This window comes from Hydra viridissima, unplaced genomic scaffold (assembly GCF_058129835.1).
Source record: "Hydra viridissima isolate aposymbiotic clone 2 unplaced genomic scaffold, HvirCarnegie_v1 scaffold_3, whole genome shotgun sequence".
NCBI classification, from domain to species: domain Eukaryota; kingdom Metazoa; phylum Cnidaria; class Hydrozoa; order Anthoathecata; family Hydridae; genus Hydra; species Hydra viridissima.
Window position 1 is genome coordinate 3636718 of NW_028324302.1, and position 19669 is coordinate 3656386.

At 29.7% G+C, this 19669-nt stretch overlaps 2 protein-coding genes across 2 annotated transcripts; both read right to left on the reverse strand.

The window, feature by feature from the left end:
* Window positions 1-778: 778 nt before the first annotated feature.
* Window positions 779-1720, reverse strand: LOC149890632 (uncharacterized). The gene is made up of 2 exons (XM_090082511.1): window positions 1384-1720; window positions 779-1253 (listed from the first exon to the last, which is right to left on the reverse strand). Exons 1-2 carry the CDS (start codon window positions 1472-1474, stop codon window positions 976-978), a joined length of 369 nt encoding a protein of 122 aa, XP_089938637.1. The 5' UTR covers window positions 1475-1720; the 3' UTR covers window positions 779-975.
* A 3054-nt stretch (window positions 1721-4774) lies between these two features.
* LOC145180624 (transcription initiation protein SPT3 homolog) lies at window positions 4775-12822 on the reverse strand. The gene is made up of 13 exons (XM_090083159.1): window positions 12509-12822; window positions 12246-12340; window positions 11591-11675; window positions 10352-10438; window positions 10083-10185; window positions 8926-9003; window positions 8668-8732; window positions 8478-8553; window positions 8167-8282; window positions 5609-5929; window positions 5408-5518; window positions 5264-5336; window positions 4775-5048 (listed from the first exon to the last, which is right to left on the reverse strand). Exons 1-12 carry the CDS (start codon window positions 12626-12628, stop codon window positions 5292-5294), a joined length of 1302 nt encoding a protein of 433 aa, XP_089939285.1. The 5' UTR covers window positions 12629-12822; the 3' UTR covers window positions 4775-5048; window positions 5264-5291.
* Window positions 12823-19669: the final 6847 nt, after the last annotated feature.

Here is a 19669-nt window from a genome sequence, read left to right on the forward strand (position 1 = left end):
AAAAATAAAATAATTATTAAATGTTAACAAAATAGTTATATAAAAAAAAGAAACAAAATAGTTATTATTAAAAGTTAATAAAAAATTTAATCGCTTAAATAAAATAAAGTCAACTAAAAAAAAGAAGTGATTTAAAAGCTCATCTAAATGTAAAGATCATTCACAGATTTTGATTTCAGTTTTTGTAAATTTTTAACTCCAAGAATTAATAACTTATTCTTATTAAAATTTTTGCTGACACAGCATCATCTGATACAGGATTTAAAATAAAGTTGCATGAGTATTTTGTAGGATACTCAAGAAAGATAACTGTTAAGGTTCTTTCGTAGAAAAAAATTTTCAAGATCGACTAAATGCATTAAATTATCAATAAAACCAAACACCACTCATAACCCATTTATTAGCGTTCAAATCCGATTAGTAAATAAACCATGACGTCAGGAAAACTTGGTTTAGATATTAAAATTTCCTTAATTAAATGTATTTCTTTTTTAAAGTATTAAAAAATGCTTTTCTTTTTAAAAATATGTTTTTGATGGTTGATCTTTTGAAAAAATTTTTTCAATTTAGCGATGAAATAAAACTTTCTTAAAGAGAGGCAGGGGGGCAGTTTGTGGATTTATAAAACTTAGACTTTTGAGGAAGAAAAAGTTAATTCAAAGGCTAAAAATGTAATCCAATCGGAATTGTCATTCGATTTGATGCCTCACTCGGTTTTATCCGAGCAATCTGAGATATTATCTGAAAATTTTAAGTTTTAGAAATTTAATGAAATTAATGATGTTTTAGGCAATTTTTTCAAACAACTTTAGCTTTGCTATTTTCCAGTAAAAATGGTAAAACAACCAGTTTAAAAAAATACAACAATTTACTGATAAATTTACATTAGTCTATATGACAGCGTCATTAATTTAATTTGACAACACAATAATTGAGTTTGTAATGAATTTCGGCTTTTAGTTCAACATTATGTCTTCAGAGATTAATTTTTGTAAAATACTCAGTTAAACATCGGTAGCAAAATGCTGACCTTGTTTGGCTTTTCTCACGCTTGTCGATAAAAAAGAGTTCTGTCATCTTTAGTCGATCATCTTTACTCTCTACTCGATCGTCTTTCACTCTACTTTTATCGCACGAACCAAATGAACATTTCCACATTCGAATGTTAACAGGGCCCACACAATATAAATACCGACCGTGGGTTTCCACTCGATTATTAAAAATAACAAGCTTTTGTTTAAATTCTTGGTATTCTAAAAATAATTATTTGGAATTTTAAAAATAGTTCTTGGTATTCTGATAAAAGCACAGTTGTGTATGTTAGATTATTTAAACGATTTGAATAGTTCACTTTTTATTAGAAAATATATAGATTGGATATACCTTTTACAGCAGCCTCGTCGATTTTCTGAGAACCGCTTTCTTTTTTGTTTTCTAGCAATTTTTTATTGAAAACGCTTTTAATAATTTTCATTGTTGTGAAATTTGTTTATTTTCCTTTAAGAAACCAAACTTTACCTGCAGAGTATGCAAAGATTCTGCTCTTTAAATGCGCGAAGATTAATTTGATAAATACTGTTCAATTTAAGCTGCAAAGCATTTGATTACAACACTATAGGTATTCCATTTTGCAACGATAAACTATTAATCTTAATAAAAATTGTGTAAGCTTTAAATCTAATTTACTGCTTTATTTAATTCTACCAAAAAATTTGCTCATGTTGTTAATAATGTATTTTATTGAGTATTAAATATATCTTGTTTGAATTTATTTACATCTCTAAGAATAAGTCGATTGGCTCTCGTATTAGCGTGAAGTCGTTATAATGACAAATTACTCTTTTGGTAATTTTTAATAGGAAGTGTTTAAAAACAATTAAATTTTTTTATTCACGTCGCTTCATGATTGACTCTACCTTTATGAAATATTGAACAGAAAATGCTTTTTACATCCCGCCATCCTATTTCAACTAAATTTAGAAACATGGATTGGAAACACGCTGCTGTCGAACCATCTGACATTTATCGCGGTGTTTGTTTACGTTTTGTTTGAGTCCATGATATTACATTTTAACCTTTAGTTTTATCTGATTTAAACCTCTCTTTTCTAACATTGATCTCAAATATAATAAGTTACTAAGAGTGGCAGTTAGCACCACATTACGTCATTGCACTCGTTTTACGCGTAAACTGTACACATTAAACTGTAAACTAAAAAACTATTATTACAACGAAATTCTATTAAAAAAGTATGTACTCCTATCTGTACCGGGCTTTGATCTGGATAGAAAAAAAAGGTTGGACAGAGGGGCCACTGTAAATGTTTCCACAAATCGCTTCATTTTTTTTTTTTTTTTTTGCAGTCATTAAAATATAAAAAATTATAAAGTATGATAAAGTTTAAAAAGTAAAAAAATGTAAAATATAATAAATATAAAATATAATAAAATTTAAATTATAATAAAATATAAAACATAAAATGTAAACAATAACAAAATATAACAAAAAATCGTGCGAACTGTACAAGTGTTCACAAAATGTTAAAATATGATCATTAATTTAAAATAAATTAATACAAAAAATACACAGTTACCTTCCACCTTTTGAAACACTTATTTCAAATGATAAAAACGCTATTTGCAGAAGATGAACTCCGTATCAGGTTGTAGCACGAAAATCGAAATGTTAAAAAACGATGTTTTAAGTACGAAAAATTTTTTTATTGTCTTTAGAAACGACATTTTTTTTTTTCCTCGTGAAGAAGGATCACGTTCGCGTAAACATGTACCGTTGGAGGGTTCAACACAAAAACAAGAAATTTTTTGAAGATTTTTAGAGTTTTTATTTTCATAAAATAAAATAAACATGTACCGTTGGAGGGTTCAACACAAAAACAAGAAATTTTTTGAAGATTTTTAGAGTTTTTTATTTTCATAAAATAAAATAAACATGTACCGTTGGAGGGTTCAACACAAAAACAAGAAATTTTTTGAAGATTTTTAGGGTTTTTTATTTTCATAAAATAAAAAAAAAAAAAGGTTCAAAATCAGGTATTAAGACTTACGCCTGCTTTTGAAAACAGGAAATGTTCCGCTATTGCTTTCGCTATATCAATAATATTCAAAATTGTTGACATTCCGCTGGTTGAAAAACCAAGAATGTCAACAATTTTGAATATTTTTGATAAAGCAAAATTGAAAAAACTCAGAAGACCTTAATTACAACGGATAAGAGAAACATAAAGCAATCGGTATTTTAATTTCTTTAAAATTACAATATTTTTCATCTTAAAAATATATATTTTTAATATGCCGAAATGCCACCCTGAAACAAACATGCAAACAGACCTCGATGTTTTTCTCAAGGTAAAAGCGACAGCATCATAAATCATGTTTACTCTTTTAGAGGACAATAGTCTCATTATACCAATGATATATTAAGAATAACTAGATGTCTAACTGCCGTAAATCGGTATAAGAAAAAGTGAAGCAAAAATCGGCCATTATGGGGGGCAAAATCTTTACGCTATTTATCAAAACAAAACAAATACGAAGCTTTTGATTTGTTAAATTTGCCCCCCATAATGGCCGATTTTTGCTTCAAAAAATACGCGAAAGTTAGACATCTAGTTATTTTTAATATATCATTGCATTATACATTTAAAGAATCTAGGAAACTCTATCTACCAGTGAACCTTAACCTTTGCAAAATGGCGCAATCTACTTAGAAAGTGAATCCTGTTTCAGAAGATTTGAGGGGCAAAATTCTAGAAAAATAGTTTGATATACTTATTTTGATCATGGGCTACAGAGGATAAATATTCAAATACTGCAGAATAAATTTAAGCAACCGTCCAGACGTTTCTACTTTTTAAAATTTTTTTCAAAGTGTTTAAATAAACTTTGTTGCAAAGAGCCAAAAACCAAAGATAGAAATAAGTTACTCGGAGGGTAATCAGTTACTGGTGAACAGCTACTAACTCGGAGAAACAGAACGAGTTGGGAAAATGAGTTTAAATAGTGCAGTTTCTAAAGATATTACCACAGAAATCTATTGATGCTTAAAGAAAACGCTGTACTTTTTTTGCTTGCTTACATATTGGAAAAAAAAAAAGATAAGGTTAAACACTTTTGAAAACACGCAACCTCGTGACCTCAAAATGCAACTTTTGAAACAACGATTGATGTAATAATTCAAATACGTGCTTACGCGAACTTTGTAAAAAAAAACTGTTACCGATATTTAAATTCTTAAACAATTTTTGTCATAAATATTTAAGGTGTGAGATAAGAATTAGTGTTTGTTTTTTTGTTTTTTTATAATCGTGAAGATATTTCCTAGTTTTTTTTAATCGCATTGATATTTTCGCATTATCGTCATTTTTACTATTTCGAAAAAATTCGTAGTATAATTAAGGTGAAAGTTTTGTGACACTGACTCTGGATTGCGGCAGATTATCTTCTACTTCCAGGTCTTGGGATTTTTTAAGGTTCTCAGTGTCAGCCATTTTAGTTGAAAACTTTTTTTTGACTAAAGCGTTTCGTTATAAAAATCCATTTAAAAACATTTGCACTAAAACCAATATGGCTTATTGAACACATATTTAGGAAAAATTCAATAAGCTACAAATTTTTCTACCTTATACTTTTTTTTTTTAAAAAAAAAAAAAAAAAAAGTTCCAAGTACACTTGCCTCCCCCCTCCCCCTATAAAAAAAAGCGTGGACCTAAGAAAGATCACCTATAGACTGGGAAAAAATGTTTGTAAATTGTCTATTTGTTGCTTGTTCTTTTATTTCAATGTAGAAGATTTTCAAACAAAAAGATTTGTTTAAAAATTTATAGAAGGCTTACTCGACAAAATGTTTTTTAATTTTTGAATTGCGCTTTTACCATTTTTCCAAAGCGTTTGAAGCTCATTTGAAAAAGCCACATGCAATGATCTGCTGTGAACTGCAGACGTGTTTCAAACTGTTTCTAAAATGAATAGCTTTTAAAGGAGATTTCTCGTCCCTTGCTCTTTTCCCAGATTGCATTGCGAATACCAAATCTTAATAAACGTTAAAAAATGATAATTTAGAATAAAAAATAATAAATAATTTGGATATAGTACATACTACTGTAGTTTTATACAATTTTATATATTATTACATATAGAATACAATACTTATTATATATGCAAATAGTTATGTAATATATGTATTATACTTTATTGCATTACTTGTTGTATATGGCAGATAATATAACCAAGGCGACAAAACTTACAGACTTGCAATTCAAGCAAAAATTCTGTTTACAGGCATAATGTTTTCTTAGACAACGTGGAGCGAGTAAAGCCCTAGAAAAATATACTCAGAAGTTTTATTTTAAAAAAGAGAAATTTTAACATCCTTTATAAATAGAACTTACATAAAAGGGTATCATAGGATAGTTTGACATTGTATATCTTCTTACAGCTTCTCTTATATGATGGGGTTGTATTCTTTGACTATTTAATTCAATGCTTGAATTTAAGAAATTCTAAAAAATTAAAAAAAGAAAAAAAGAAGAGTATGATTCAAGATGGATCTTTTGTTTTTGGAAAAGTACTACTACTAAAATTAATCCCACCTTCGTTTTCTTCTTCTTTGATTTTGGAGCTTTAGCTAAACTAGACAAAGATGATGCAAGAGATGCTGTACCTAACGAGGATGCTAAACCACCTTGCACAGGGGACGTTAGGTTAGCTATGCTTTCCACATTGCTGCAGTTGGAAGAACTAGTTGGGGTTTCTGGAGGTGATTGTGTTGGTGTAGGTAAAGGTAAGCACGGTTGTTTTGCTGTAGAATACAGAGCATGCTCAGAAAGAGGGTTAATTGAGACTGGCAGAATTTTAGAAATCAAGCTCATTCTTTCACAGTCTTCTTTTGCAAGCAAAGCCAAATCAACAAGCTAAAATGTTAAAATGGATTGCAACCATTTATGAATTATGTGGACATTTCATATAATTTATAAAATTTACACAACATCTGATGTAAAACAGAGCAAAATTTTCTTTTTGCATTTGCAACTAAGGTTGCTAAATCTGGGCTATATTTTTAATCCTGGAATTTCGATATTACATTTACCTAGGATCCCCAGATTAATGCCAGGATTTGTAATTACCAGTTCTTGAAAGATACTAACATTAATTTAGTAAAATTTTAAGATAATAAAATGACACATTCAAATTAGGTTCATAAAACCTAGCCAGAAAATATTTAAGTGCTTTTTTAGATTAAACATAGATATATAATTATTTTAAGGAAACAGAGCACAAAGTTTCATCTCCCAAACAACTTTTTGTTTTAGTTGCAAAAAGTGCAGCTGTAGAAAAAGTGCATTCACTAGTAGGTTTTATAGCCATTTAAAAATATGCTCTTTGCAAAAAGTCATCTCATCTTCCTCCATTTTCAAACAACTACATTTTTTCAAAATTCTTGCCAACTGCATCTCACATTGAATTGGTTTTTTTGGTAAATTTGCTTTTTTATAGCATTATTGATCATGTTTAAAATAATTAGAGGTTCTTTAAGAAGAGAGGTTATAGAGTGAGATAGAAACTCAGGAGATTCAGATTACAATTTAGAGAGGTGTCACATTTGAAATAGAAAGTTCAACTTCATATGCTCATAGCCTGTTAGTGATGTAGCTGGATTTGAAACACCTAGACTACTAACAACAATATAATAATTAATACTCATATTGAGTATTAACTATTATATTGCTGTTAGAAGCTACACTTCAGATACTTATTCAAGATTGTTTTACTTGGAAAGTTTAATATTTAACAACCTTGTTGAAATCAAACAGAAATGCTTTACATAGGTATTGTATATTAAAATTGTGTACGCTTTCCTTAAGTTGTCAGTAGCATCTAAGTTAGAAAACTTACATTTATTTAATCATCTCCTATAAAGTTACAGAAGGTTTATATCCATCTCAACATTATCTATCAAAAGAAAAAATGATCTATAGTAATTTGGAAATATTGAATTTTTGATACATCTGATAAAAAACATTTTTATCAAGGCAAACTAAAGATTTTCCCTATATCTGTGTCTTTCCATATATTTGTAATGGCCAATATTTTTGGAAGACCAATAGTTGTGCTGTCTGAACAGCCAATCAATGATAATCAACAATATGGTGGCATTTACTTACCACTACTAAGAAATCATAATGATTGCATACGGTCTCCAATAGTACTTGTTTATGATAATAACAGTTTTCACCTGCACTTAGCTGTGAAAGCGTAGACAGTGGGTTTTTTCTTTCACCTCTTCGTTATGCTGAATCTGCGTCTCACTGTGTTCCATTGGTTCACAAGAATTTAGTGCCCTTTAAAATTCATTTCCTGTTTACTTGTATGCAGATACTGAAGGATCCCACTCATATTTGCTCTCTTGATAGATGAATATAATTTTTTTACTAATAAAGGTGATTAGCACCTTCAAGTTTTTTTAATATAAAAGTAATGGGAAAAATTGGTGTAAATAAACTCAGTTACAATAAACTTCTGAAAGCTGCATTTTTTGTTGGAGATCATCAGAACATTACAATCAAATTCCATACTTTCTTAATTATTGGACCACATCTCATTAGCATCACATTGGATATCTCAATGTCTGTTACAAAATATACAAGCTTCAAGATCAAACAATTCTTCATCGTCAGAAAAATCCTCATCCTTACAAGAGATGCTCTTTGAAGGATTGTGGTCTTCTGACTGTTCATTTTTGTTGAATTGCTGATCTATTTTTTTTTTTTTTTGTTCTATATCTTGCTTTTGGTATACTACTTCAATAACAGTCAGTTGCACACCAAAACAGGGGCAAAACAGTTGTTGATTTTTCAGGTGTTCCGAATTTTTTTGGAAATTAAGAAAACTGTAAGCTTCCTTGTAACCTTAAGAAGTCTAACACCAGGATTAAATGTTCAAATCTAAGATTACAGGTTTGTAAAAAACTGTGGGATACCAAGATCAGGATCCTTAAATAGCAACCTTATTTGCAACACAAATGATTTTTCATTACAAACAAAAATCTTCATTACAGGCTTTAAAACATTTTACAAAACAATTTTCATATATAAAACATTGTCTTTATTAATATCATGTGAAATACTAAAGTTTTACATTTTAAAATTACCTCATTAACAGTTTCGTATGCAAGATAACTCAAGATTTCCACAACAGCTGTACTGGTTTTAGTATCAGTTGCAGATCCAATACCTAACCAATCTTTAAATTTTCCTATCTTCTTGGCTAAAAAAGCCAAAAAAGATCTTTATACTGAGACAAGTATTGATGTTTAAAAAAAATTAATGCCATAAAAATAAAGGTCTAATAAATAAAAAAGTCCTGTAAAAAAACCATTTTAAGTAATAATAAAAAAAAAAAAAAAGAAAGAAAAAAAAAAAGGAATATAAAAAAGTAAAGGAGAATTGTAGCTTCACCAACCAAAGCTCATTTGTCTTGCTTCAGTATAATCAATATATGCCTGGGAGTCAAGGCATCTAGACATTCTATCAGCCCGCTTAAAGAAATCATTAAAAATAACTTTATTAGAATAAAATAAAAAGATAATTTCTAATAAAAATATAAAAAGTAAAATAGTTAAAAACAAAAAAAGACAAAAAATTTTTCACACCTTTCGTCTGACTTGTTTTATTTCATCAAAAATATCTTCCTCATCAAATAAAGAAATCAATTCACCTATAAAATATTCATTAAAATTATATGAATGCTAAAAGCTCAACTGTAACCCTAAGCTACCTTAAAATAGATGATAATTTCAGATCTTCACATAGAAATAAAATTTTTAACTCCTCTCAAACTGAATGTAGAAAACAAAAAAGCTCTAAAGAACTTCAAAAATTCAATATTTTAAATAAACCTGATATCATACCTGTATCATCAATAGAACTAATGAAATCATATGCCATTTTTAAACGTTTCCCTGAGTCACCTTTAATATTATCACCAGCTAAATATGTAATTTAAAACAGTTGTATACATATAAATATATCTATATCTATTTATCTATCTATCTATCTATCTATCTATCTATCTATCTATCTACCTACCTACCTACCTACCTACCTACCTACCTACCTACCTATCACCTACCTATCTATCTATCTATCTATCTATCTATCTATCTATCTATCTATCTATCTATCTATCTATCTATCTATCTATCTATCTATCTATCTATCTATCTATCTATCTATCTATCTATCTATCTATCTATCTATCTATACACACACACACACACACACACATCTATCTATCTATCTATGTATACACACACACACACACACACACACACACACACACACACACACACACACACACATATATATGATACAAATATATATATATATATATGATATAAATATATATATATATGATTTTATATGTTAAGTTAACTCACTTATTTGTTAAGTTAAATATCTGTGTAATTTGATCAGTTTTCTAGTTATATAGTCAATTATTATACAGTTAAACTGCAGCCGAATATAACAGGGAGAAAAACCCATAAAAAGCAAAAATGTAGCTTGATCGTTTTTCCAGTGTGGTCTTCATATATACATATATATGAATATATGAAGACCACACTGGAAAAACGATCAAGCTACATTTTATATATGTAGCTTGATCGAAAGTAACTTTTTCAAATAATGCCTGAGATATTTTAAACAATTAGAATAAATACCAAAGTAAAAATTATTTAGTTATAAACAATAGAGCTTCTAACTAAACTGTTTTTTTACAATGAACAAAACAAAGTGCAAATTATAATTGAATCTTTACATACAATAAAGTATTACAAAGCTTAGTATGCTTTATGCATAAAAAGCTTTGTAATAGTGAACATTGTAACTTTTTGCACATATATAATTATGTTAAATATTTTATATATTGGATCCAAATGTTAGCATGAGACCTAATTTTTTTATTTTTTTATTTTTGAACTTATGTCCTAGGTCTATTGACTTAAGGTTTCAGAGTTAGTCCAAATATCAGAATAAATCAGAATTTTTATTAATTCAAACTAAATACCAATTGTCTCTAAAATATCCTCTTCATCTGGTGATGTTGATTTAACAGTTTTGCTCTTTAAGTCCTTTAATCGAAGATATTTGATAACTCTCTGGAGTTTATGCTAAATTGAGAACATCGGTTACTAATTTACATTCATTTACAAAGAACAGACATATTAAACTTAGGAAAAAAGTAAAATGTAATAAAAATTGACACTCATAAACATTAATGGTAACAAAGATACACAACTGAATAAAAAACATCTTTTTATTTTTTAAAAGAATTACCTTGTTATTTATTAAAAGAAATAAAATATCATCAATACTAGTGAATCTTCCTCCCCTCAGATTAGTTACTTCTGTTGCTTGCACCAGCTAAAAATATTTAATTATTTTTGTATACCTTAAACATATATCTATATCTGTCTGTCTGTCTGTCTGTCTGTCTGTCTGTCTGTCTGTCTGTCTGTCTGTCTATTTATCTATACATATGTTTGCGTGTGTGTGTATATATAGAGATATAAAATGAAGAAACAACAACTATGTATGGTACTTAAAGCTTCATGCCTTACGGCAATCATCAGCTACCTAGGATACCATGAGATACCTAGGATATCTCTTGGCTGATGATTGCCAAAGGCATGAAGCTTTAAGTACCATATATAGTTGTTACTTCTTCATTTTCTATCTATATATGTATTGCTCTATTCATACAAAATATTGAGCACTCTTATACAGGTACGAGATATTGTATTTGAAAGTAACACAACTTGAAATATATATATATATATATATATATATATATATATATATATATATATATATATATATATATATATATATATATATAATATATATATATATATATATATATATAAATATAAATATATATATATATATATATATATATATATATATATATATATATATATATATATATATATATATATATATATATATATATATATATATATATATATATATATATATATATATATATATATATATGTTATAGGATTACTCAGTTTAAAAGATTTTAATATAGATATTTTTTTATGAACTCATGTAGACCTGAATATTGAAATTATTGTTTGGAGCAATCATAGATTTTGTATTTTTATTATTTTTCAAAAAGATTACTTTGATGAAAATCCCTGAACTTATAAATTCTTTTTTAAAATAAGATTTTTAGATACAAAAAATACTTAAACTAAAAAATCTTATTGCTCCCAGCAGCAATTTAAATATGTTCATAAACATGAGTTTATAAAAAATATTTCTGATGAATAGTTTTAAAGTTGAGAGATCTCTAAATCTTCAAATATTTTTGGGTCTATAAACTCATTTAACTAAACTTTGTAGTCTTGATCATTTATCAAAAATGATTTTTATGGGTTAATAATTTTGTGTGTGCGTGCGTGTGTGTGTGTGTGTGTGTGTGTGTGTTTATATACCCTTATTGACAACATAAAGTTGGCCTTTAAAAATTTTTAAAGCAGAAATATCTTGAATATACAGTATGTATACCACACTTGTCATTTGTTGATGCACAATATCTTCAACTAGAGCAACTGACTCATGTGAAGGTTTTCGACAGTCACCAAATGCATACCTGTGTTGAAAAACATGAAACAAAAATTAATTTTTATTTGATTTATTAAAACTTCTCTGTTCAAATAATAATATTTTTATATGTATCATGAATATAGAAATATTCAAATAATAATAATTTTTAGGAATATAGAAATATTTAATAAATGTTTTTCATCACATTAATCTTATGATGTATAAAAATAATTTAGTAACAATGCCTACAAATTTTATTAAAAAGTTGTGTATTGTATCAGATTAGCCAGCAAAAAAACAGTAGAAGAAATACTGTATTAACTTTTTTTGATTATTTAATTACAATTAAGTAAAATAATTAGAAAATTTTTTTTTTATATAATTAATACATTTGAAAAATGTATAACTAAATTTGCCATACTTTATAAATAAAACAGCATTTATAGCATGTTTGAGAATATTTTTTATTGCTTTTATAATTTAGTTTGCTATTTAACTTACTAAAACTATTAAAAAACAGAAGTTATTGGAATTTTATTTTTGAGTTTTTTTGTGTTGCTATGTTTGATGCAATCAATTTACATTGCATATGACTTAGACATAATACTTTACTAACATCATTCCAGCTATTTCTTGATGAAAAGACCATAGTTTATTGCTTGATGAACTTTTAATAGGTGGTGAGGCTATTCCATCGCTATCAGTAATATTCTAAAGAAATAAAATTATTGAATTATTCTGAAAAAAAAAATTGCAGTTCACTATGATTGAATAGAACCAGAGCCAAGTGTATAAATTTAACACTAAGTAAAGAGATAAGGTATACAAATATACATATATGGCTTTACATACGTTTTAAAATATAATATATCTGCTTACTTTTCCTTTAGAATCATTCGACCTCTTAACAGCATTCTTTACTTTTTTATCAGACTTGGATGATTTTATTTTTGGAATAGATTTTCCAGCTACCGACTTCCCTGACACAGGTTTTGTCATCAGCTTTAAACGCAATCTTTACTAATTCCTTTTTTTTTAAGAATAAGTTTTAAACTTTTAAAAAATTTTAATTTACGTATTTTTATTTTTATTTTTTAGTTAGTGCAGATTTAAATTATTCTGACTCTTCTAACTAGTCTAATTAATAGAAGTATTTCCTAAACAAATAGGAATTAAACGCAGATACTCAGCATAAAGAAAAACATGAATGAAAAAGTACTATAAGTCGTTTTAAATTATGACTAAAGTTCACGGATTTGTTAATTTATATTGGAAAAAAATAAAAAAAGATATGGTCTCGTGTTTTAAATGAGATTTTGAATTGGGAAACGAATTATAAAAATTGTAAAGGCTACAGAAGCAAATAAAAATTTGGTTAGTAACTGGTTTTGGATTAAATGATGTTGTTTTAAAATTGTTTACCAAAAATCATTAGAGTTGAACAATTGTTGAAAGCAAATATGATAATGGGTTTATTATGAAGTGCTCAATTGTTAATTAACGAAAGAAATGCTAAAACTAGTTGTGCTAATTATGCTTGTAGAATTACTTTTTCTGGGAATGTGCAAAAACTGCAGAAATTTTACAGCGACAACTACCTAACGGGAGATATTACAAAGCGCTGTAGAGGGAACAAAAATAATTTGTAAAGAAACGCGAGGAAAAATGGTCGAATTAAAAGGAAATCTGTTTAAAATATGTGATGCAAAATTGGTTTTTTGGGTAACTAATTTTTTTGTATTACAACTGAAATTTTACTGTTTCCGTTTTTTTCATTAATAAATTGAAAGTTAGTTTCAAGAAAACAAAAGGAGCAAAGTTATTCAGTTTCCAAAGAAACTATTCAAAATCTTTTTTTTGGTTTAGTGATTTGTTTTAATTTGAACATGATCAGAATAATTTTTTTAATTTTAAATCTTAAATTAACCATACTTTAATTTTATCAAGCGTATGCCATCCTAACAAAATTAAAGTTTCTGGTCCAAATTTTCCAGAAAAAACCTAGTTTACCTTAAAAAAAATCCTGATTTAGGGTAAGTTAAGATGCAATAGGACCTAATTTAGACACTCATAATTTCCTGTTACATAACAATAATAAATGAATCATATTCTAAATTAGAGAATATTTGACAAAATGATTTTTTTTAGTTTTGATAAATTTTAACTCTTTTTAAAGATGCTTGTGCTTAACTTAATCTGATTGTTCTAAATGACAGTTTATGACCAAAAAAATCACCAATGAGTGCATTCGTTTTTTCCGGGATATTGAATGATCAAAAGAAAGCTGAGGATTTCACGATGTACTAACCTGATCATCTTAAGGGGAAACACAAAAAAGTAAGGAAAATAAATAGATTTCCAGCTGAAGAGTTTTTCAAATTTGCAAAAAGGAACTTTATTTAACATTTTTCAAAACATAAAAAGTAACCAAATTTGATAATGTGAGTTGTTGATGTTGTTGTTGTTGTTTTAAAAAATATTTTCGACTACTGATTTATATTTTTTTTAAGTTTACAAGTTCAATGAACTTTTTGTTGTTAACGGATGAAAAATAAAGTTAGTCTCTGAGACTTTTAGTTGCCTTTAAAAAGACAAGCAACTCTATTTAGTAAAAAGATTTACTTTATGCCAGGTCCAGCCAAACTACATAATTGCTATCAGTATGATGAGCTTTGATGAACGATACTAATCTCTCCTTGATACAATCCTCTTTATAGATAGCTTAGTTGACTGCCAGGCCGCTAGGGATAAAAAACAGCTTAGAAGTACAATTGTGAAAAGCGGCCAGCCAGACGAGGAATTTGGGTTCAAGCTTTCACTTTTTGCAATATTAAACGCTTGGCAAAGTCTTGTTTACGTCACTAGAGCAGTAGGTGCCGTTTCCATTGATCGTCAAGTGCGACAGCGTAAGTAAGACTCGTCGTCAAGGATGACCAATTTTCCCTGAAAATCGCGATAAAGACGATCAATACCAGTCTTGATTCGCTCTTTCTGGCTCCATATTTGACCACAGTGACCGGGTCACTGTTGTCAAATATGGTTTTTATACGATTGATCACCTTGTGGGTCATGATTTTGGCCACTTGACCACTTCCTTGCACTCTTTTATGTCCAGAATTGTTCTTAGCACGCTCGATTATATCATAGATACTGCTTCTTGGATTTGTTCAGCATTGAAGTAAACTATGATGAACTTTTTATGTTTTATTATTCAAATAGAACTCGTAAATCCGTTTATTTTCTCTTCTTTATTAATCGTTTTCTTATCTCTTCTTAAATACTTTCTGCTATCTATATTCTAGAAGTTATTTAGGTTTTTACGTATTCGCAAAAAGCCTTAACAAAAAGTTCAAAAAGCCTATTTCTTCAAATACAGTAAAAGATAATTTACTTCAAAATATTAATGTATATGCAGCCTTTAGAAAGCGAATGCTGACTCTCAAAAAATAAAGATGGTGTAAAAAGCGAACTGCTTCGTCTATGGTAAAAGCAAATTTTCTTTAGCGATGGAAGGGTCTTAGAAGTAAAAAACAAGAAAAGCAAGAATCTTGAGTATACAATTGCTTTGTCAAGGTGGTAGGGAATGTCGGTATTTGGGAGTGCTTTAATTTTATCGGAGTGCATACGTGCAATATTTATACAGGTCGATCAATCAACATTGAATCAACGATATTATTGCTGTAAAAATCTTATATCCTGCATCAAAAGATTATGTTTCAGGATAATCTTTTGATTTAGGATGTAAGATTTTTCTTTCAACTCTAAGTTAAAAATTAAGATGTTATCATAGTACTGAACATTTTTAAAACATCTTTTGTCAGACTCTCTTTTGGATTTTGATAAGAAATTTTTTATTTTTATGGGAATGACAACAAATTATGATAAAATATAAGTACTTATATTTTATCATAATGTCTATTATTAGATAATTTTATTTTCGCAAATAAACAAGCAAAATCTTACAATGTAATTGCATCCATTCGAAAGATGTCAGCTAAAACAGGACTCGATATACAGTGCTTTAAAAAGAACTAGACGCATTAAGATTATGTTGCTTAAAGTGTATTTAAAGTATCATCAAAGAGAAATTAAAGAAAATATTGAACTAATTTTATTTTTTATTTTTCGCATAGTATTTGGCATACTAAAAATATACAACTGTATATAAAAAGTATATAAAAAGAATATAAAAAGTATATAAAAAGAATATAAAAAGTATATGTCAAACATAATAACAAAAGTTATCTATAACCTGCATGGGCAGACGTCATATCTTGTTGAAACTGCCACCATTCGTTTCGATCAATTAGCATGCCTACTGATGGAACCATGTAGTCCTCTAGCATCTCTATATAGGTGTTGGTTGATTCGACTTGTACAAATGTTACACACATCTATTCCGTTAAAATTAAAGCAGCCCCAAATACCAACACTCCGAACACCACCTTGCAACCTTGGTACAATAAAGTAATTACTATACTTTACAGATCTAAATCTTTTAACAAGAACTTTGCTTTTTCTGTTCATTACTTCAAAGTTATTTTTATCACTGAAAAATATTTGCTTTAAAGACCACCAAATTCTCTTCTTACACCACCTTAATATTGCAAGCCGATCTGTGGCCAACGGCATGGGTTTTTTTAACAGCTGCATAGACACCAATGTTTTTCTTAAGTAAAATTTTTCTAAATGTATTTGAAGGAAGACGTTTTTTACGATTTTCGTTGAATATGTTGGTAAGTTCACGATAGCTAAACCTTAGATTGGCTCCTACTTGACGAAATATAAGACTGTTTTCGCGCTCTGTAGTTTTTCTTAATCTCTCGGATCCTGCATGACTGTTGTTTCAAATGTCTTAAAGGTATTTCTGACGCAATTCTCCGAAACTTTTAATCTTCTATATATTTCTCTGTTACTGGTCATCAAGTTATCCTTCATACCTATTATTAGCCACTTTGTTGCTTCGCTTACTGGTTTTCGACCCATTTCTGTGATTTTTCACTTTTAGATCTTATCGAGCAATTTAAAAGGGCTTTAAATGTGACAAACTGGTCATCAAATGCGGTCATCATAAGCAATTTCATGTAATCTTTTATAGCATATCAAAAAAACAAATAAATTGACAAAATAATTACGAATAACAGTTGGGTTGAAAAATTAGAACGGAAATCTATTAAAAAGTGTGTGCGTCTATTTACTTATTTTATTTTTTTTTTTTACATCTTCCAGTATGTTTTTTGTATTCCTTTAATAAAACTAAAATTAAATATAAAAAGCATATAACAAAAAAATTGATGTAAAAGTATATAAAAATTAATATAAAAAAGTAACATAAACTGAACTTCTTAATGACATGTTGTTGAGAAAACAGTTTTCCTGTCGTGCAAAAAGAAAATCTTTAGCAAATGTCATTACTGTTTTAAGTTTAAAAAAAAAAAAAAAAAGACTAATTATTTAACTGCGCCTATTTTTTTTTGAGAGCATTGTGTTACGGTCCATTCTAGAACTTTCTAGATACAACAGAACATTCGAGAATCTTCCATAGAACCCTCTAGATATATAATAACGTTCCAGAATGTTCTGTATCTTTCTAGGAACTTTCTATCTTACTATAAATATTAAGTTTGTGATATTATTGTATTGTATTGGTATTCTTGAATCAAAAATAAAAGCTTTACTGAAATCGAACTTTTCTTTGGATCTGTTAAGAAACATAACAGATTTTTGGCGACGAAGATCTCTCTATTTTCTAAAAACTACTCATGGAAGAAAAACACGGTGCTACTCTGGTAGCGATATTGGCAGAAATGCAGAAGCTGCAAGAAGCTAGTCAACGACAACTAGCCGAACAACAGCGACAAATCAAAGAGCAACAAGACGCCATTGTCAAACTGCTTGAAGCCAATGAATCAAAGGTCACTCCAGATTTTGCTGCTTTTGATTCAACAGCTGAATTATGGGTCGACTATCAGGAAAGATTCGAAACATTCGCTAAAGCTCGGGGTATAACAAGAAATAACAAAGCTGCTTATTTTCTCAGTTGTCAAACTCCAGTCATCTACAAACAGTTGTGCAATCTTGCAAGCCAACAAGAGACTCCTTTGACAGCCAACCATCTTTCGTATGATCAAATTGCTCAATTCATGAAAGAACAATACAATCCAACCAAATTTCTTGTTCGTGAAAGATTCAAATTTTGGTCAAGCATTGGTCGAAATCAAGGTGAATCTATTCCACAACTGGTTGCTCGAATTCGACAATTGGCTGCAACATGCGACTTTGCTAACATCACAAATCCACTGGATGAAGCTCTTCGAACACATTTTATCTGCTCTATTAAAAATGAAGCAGTGCTCAAAGCTCTTTTCAAGTGCAAAAATGAAGATCTAACTTTCGCCAAGGCGGTAGAAATAGCAACCGAAACCGAGGAGGCCGCCAAGGTAGCCAAGGAAACTGCCGTTGGTCCCTCAAAGTCTCCGATGTCTCTCCCAATCAATAAGTTGGGGCAACATAAATCGGAATCCAAATCCTCAGCTCCTCGACAAAACAAATCTCAGACTGAGTCAACCGCTTGTAGAAGTTGTGGCAAATCGACCCATGAACGCAAAAATTGCCGTTTCAAGGACGCCGAATGTAATTTTTGTGGTAAAAATGGTCACATTGAAGCAGTTTGTTTCAAGAAAAAAGCTGAATCCCGAAAGACGGTCAAGCCTATATTCATTTATGGACAGACTAAAGCACTTCGCCAAGTCAACCAAATCAATGTTGATGATGAAATTACACAAAATCTCCAAATCAATGGGCATTCGATAAGATTCGAACTCGATACTGGAGCTCCAGCCAATTTCATCACCCATACTTTATGGCAAAGTTTGGGTAAACCACATCTTCAATCGTCGGATTTACAATTCGAGTCAGCAAGCAAGCATCAACTTCCGATACTAGGGAAAGTTGAATTATCAGTTAAAGCTCCAACAACCTGTTGCAAGATCTGGTTCCACGTAACTTCTGTTCCTGGACTAAATCTTATTGGCCGATCGGGTATTCGACTACTTGATCTTTCAGTTGATGAAAAGATTAAGAAATCATCCAAGAGTACTGTTGCTAAGGTCTTTGAGCATCTCAAACCTGACACAGATCTCCAACAAAGGTGCAGAATTCTATGTTCTGAGTTTCCAGACCTGTTTAAACCAGAATTGGGTTGTTTGAAAGACTTTGAACTTGAAATAAAATTCAAGCCTGACTACAAGCCTATCTTCTGCCGTCCAAGACCTGTACCTTTCGCTATTCAAGAAGATCTGGTTGACGCTTACGAAGCTGGTATCAAGCATGGTGTTTGGAAACGTACTCAATTCAACGACGAAGGTACACCTGTGGTTCCTATTCAAAAGACCGCGCTTCCGGGACAAACAAAACGAAAGATTCGAATTTGTGGCGACTATTCAGTCTCCATTAATACTCAGCTAGAACCTCATCGCTACCCTATGCCGTTGCCAGAAGACCTGTTGCGTAAACTGCGTGGCGGTTATGGATACACAAAAATTGACCTGGCTGACGCTTATAATCAAATTCGTTTGGGTCCAATTTCTCAGAGACGACTGGCTCTCAGTACACATACTGGTGTACTTCTTCAGCTACGTCTTCCATTTGGAATCACTTCAGCACCGGGGTACTTTCAAGAGACAATGGATAAATTAACAAGTGATCTACCTGGTGTAGCTGTCTATCTCGATGATATTCTCGTCAGTGGCAACAACGCAGCCGATCACATTTCCAACTTGCGTGGTCTTCTACAACGACTAAGCAAAAACGGACTACGCTGTCGTCTAGAAAAATGTATTTTCGCTAGTCCTTCGATCGAATATCTTGGTCATATAATATCTTCGGAAGGTATTGCTAAAGGTAACAAAGTTGATGCTGTTTTGGCTATGCCAGTTCCTAAGGACGTTAATACGCTGCGATCTTTTCTTGGTCAAGTACAGTTTTACGGCAAATTTCTTCCTCCAAATTTGTCTATGACATTAGACCCGCTCTATCGTC

Coding starts and splice junctions, on each gene's coding strand:
- LOC149890632 (XM_090082511.1), bottom strand. CDS start 1,474: ATGAAAATTATTAAAAGCGTTTTCAATAAAAAATTGCTAGAAAACAAA. Junction 1,254..1,383: donor CGACGAGGCTGCTGTAAAAG/GTATATCCAATC, acceptor AATTATTTTTAG/AATACCAAGAATTTAAACAA.
- LOC145180624 (XM_090083159.1), bottom strand. CDS start 12,628: ATGACAAAACCTGTGTCAGGGAAGTCGGTAGCTGGAAAATCTATTCCA. Junction 9,004..10,082: donor GGATATTTTAGAGACAATTG/GTATTTAGTTTG, acceptor TTACATATTTAG/CTGGTGATAATATTAAAGGT. Junction 8,554..8,667: donor TAAAACAAGTCAGACGAAAG/GTGTGAAAAATT, acceptor GATTTCTTTAAG/CGGGCTGATAGAATGTCTAG.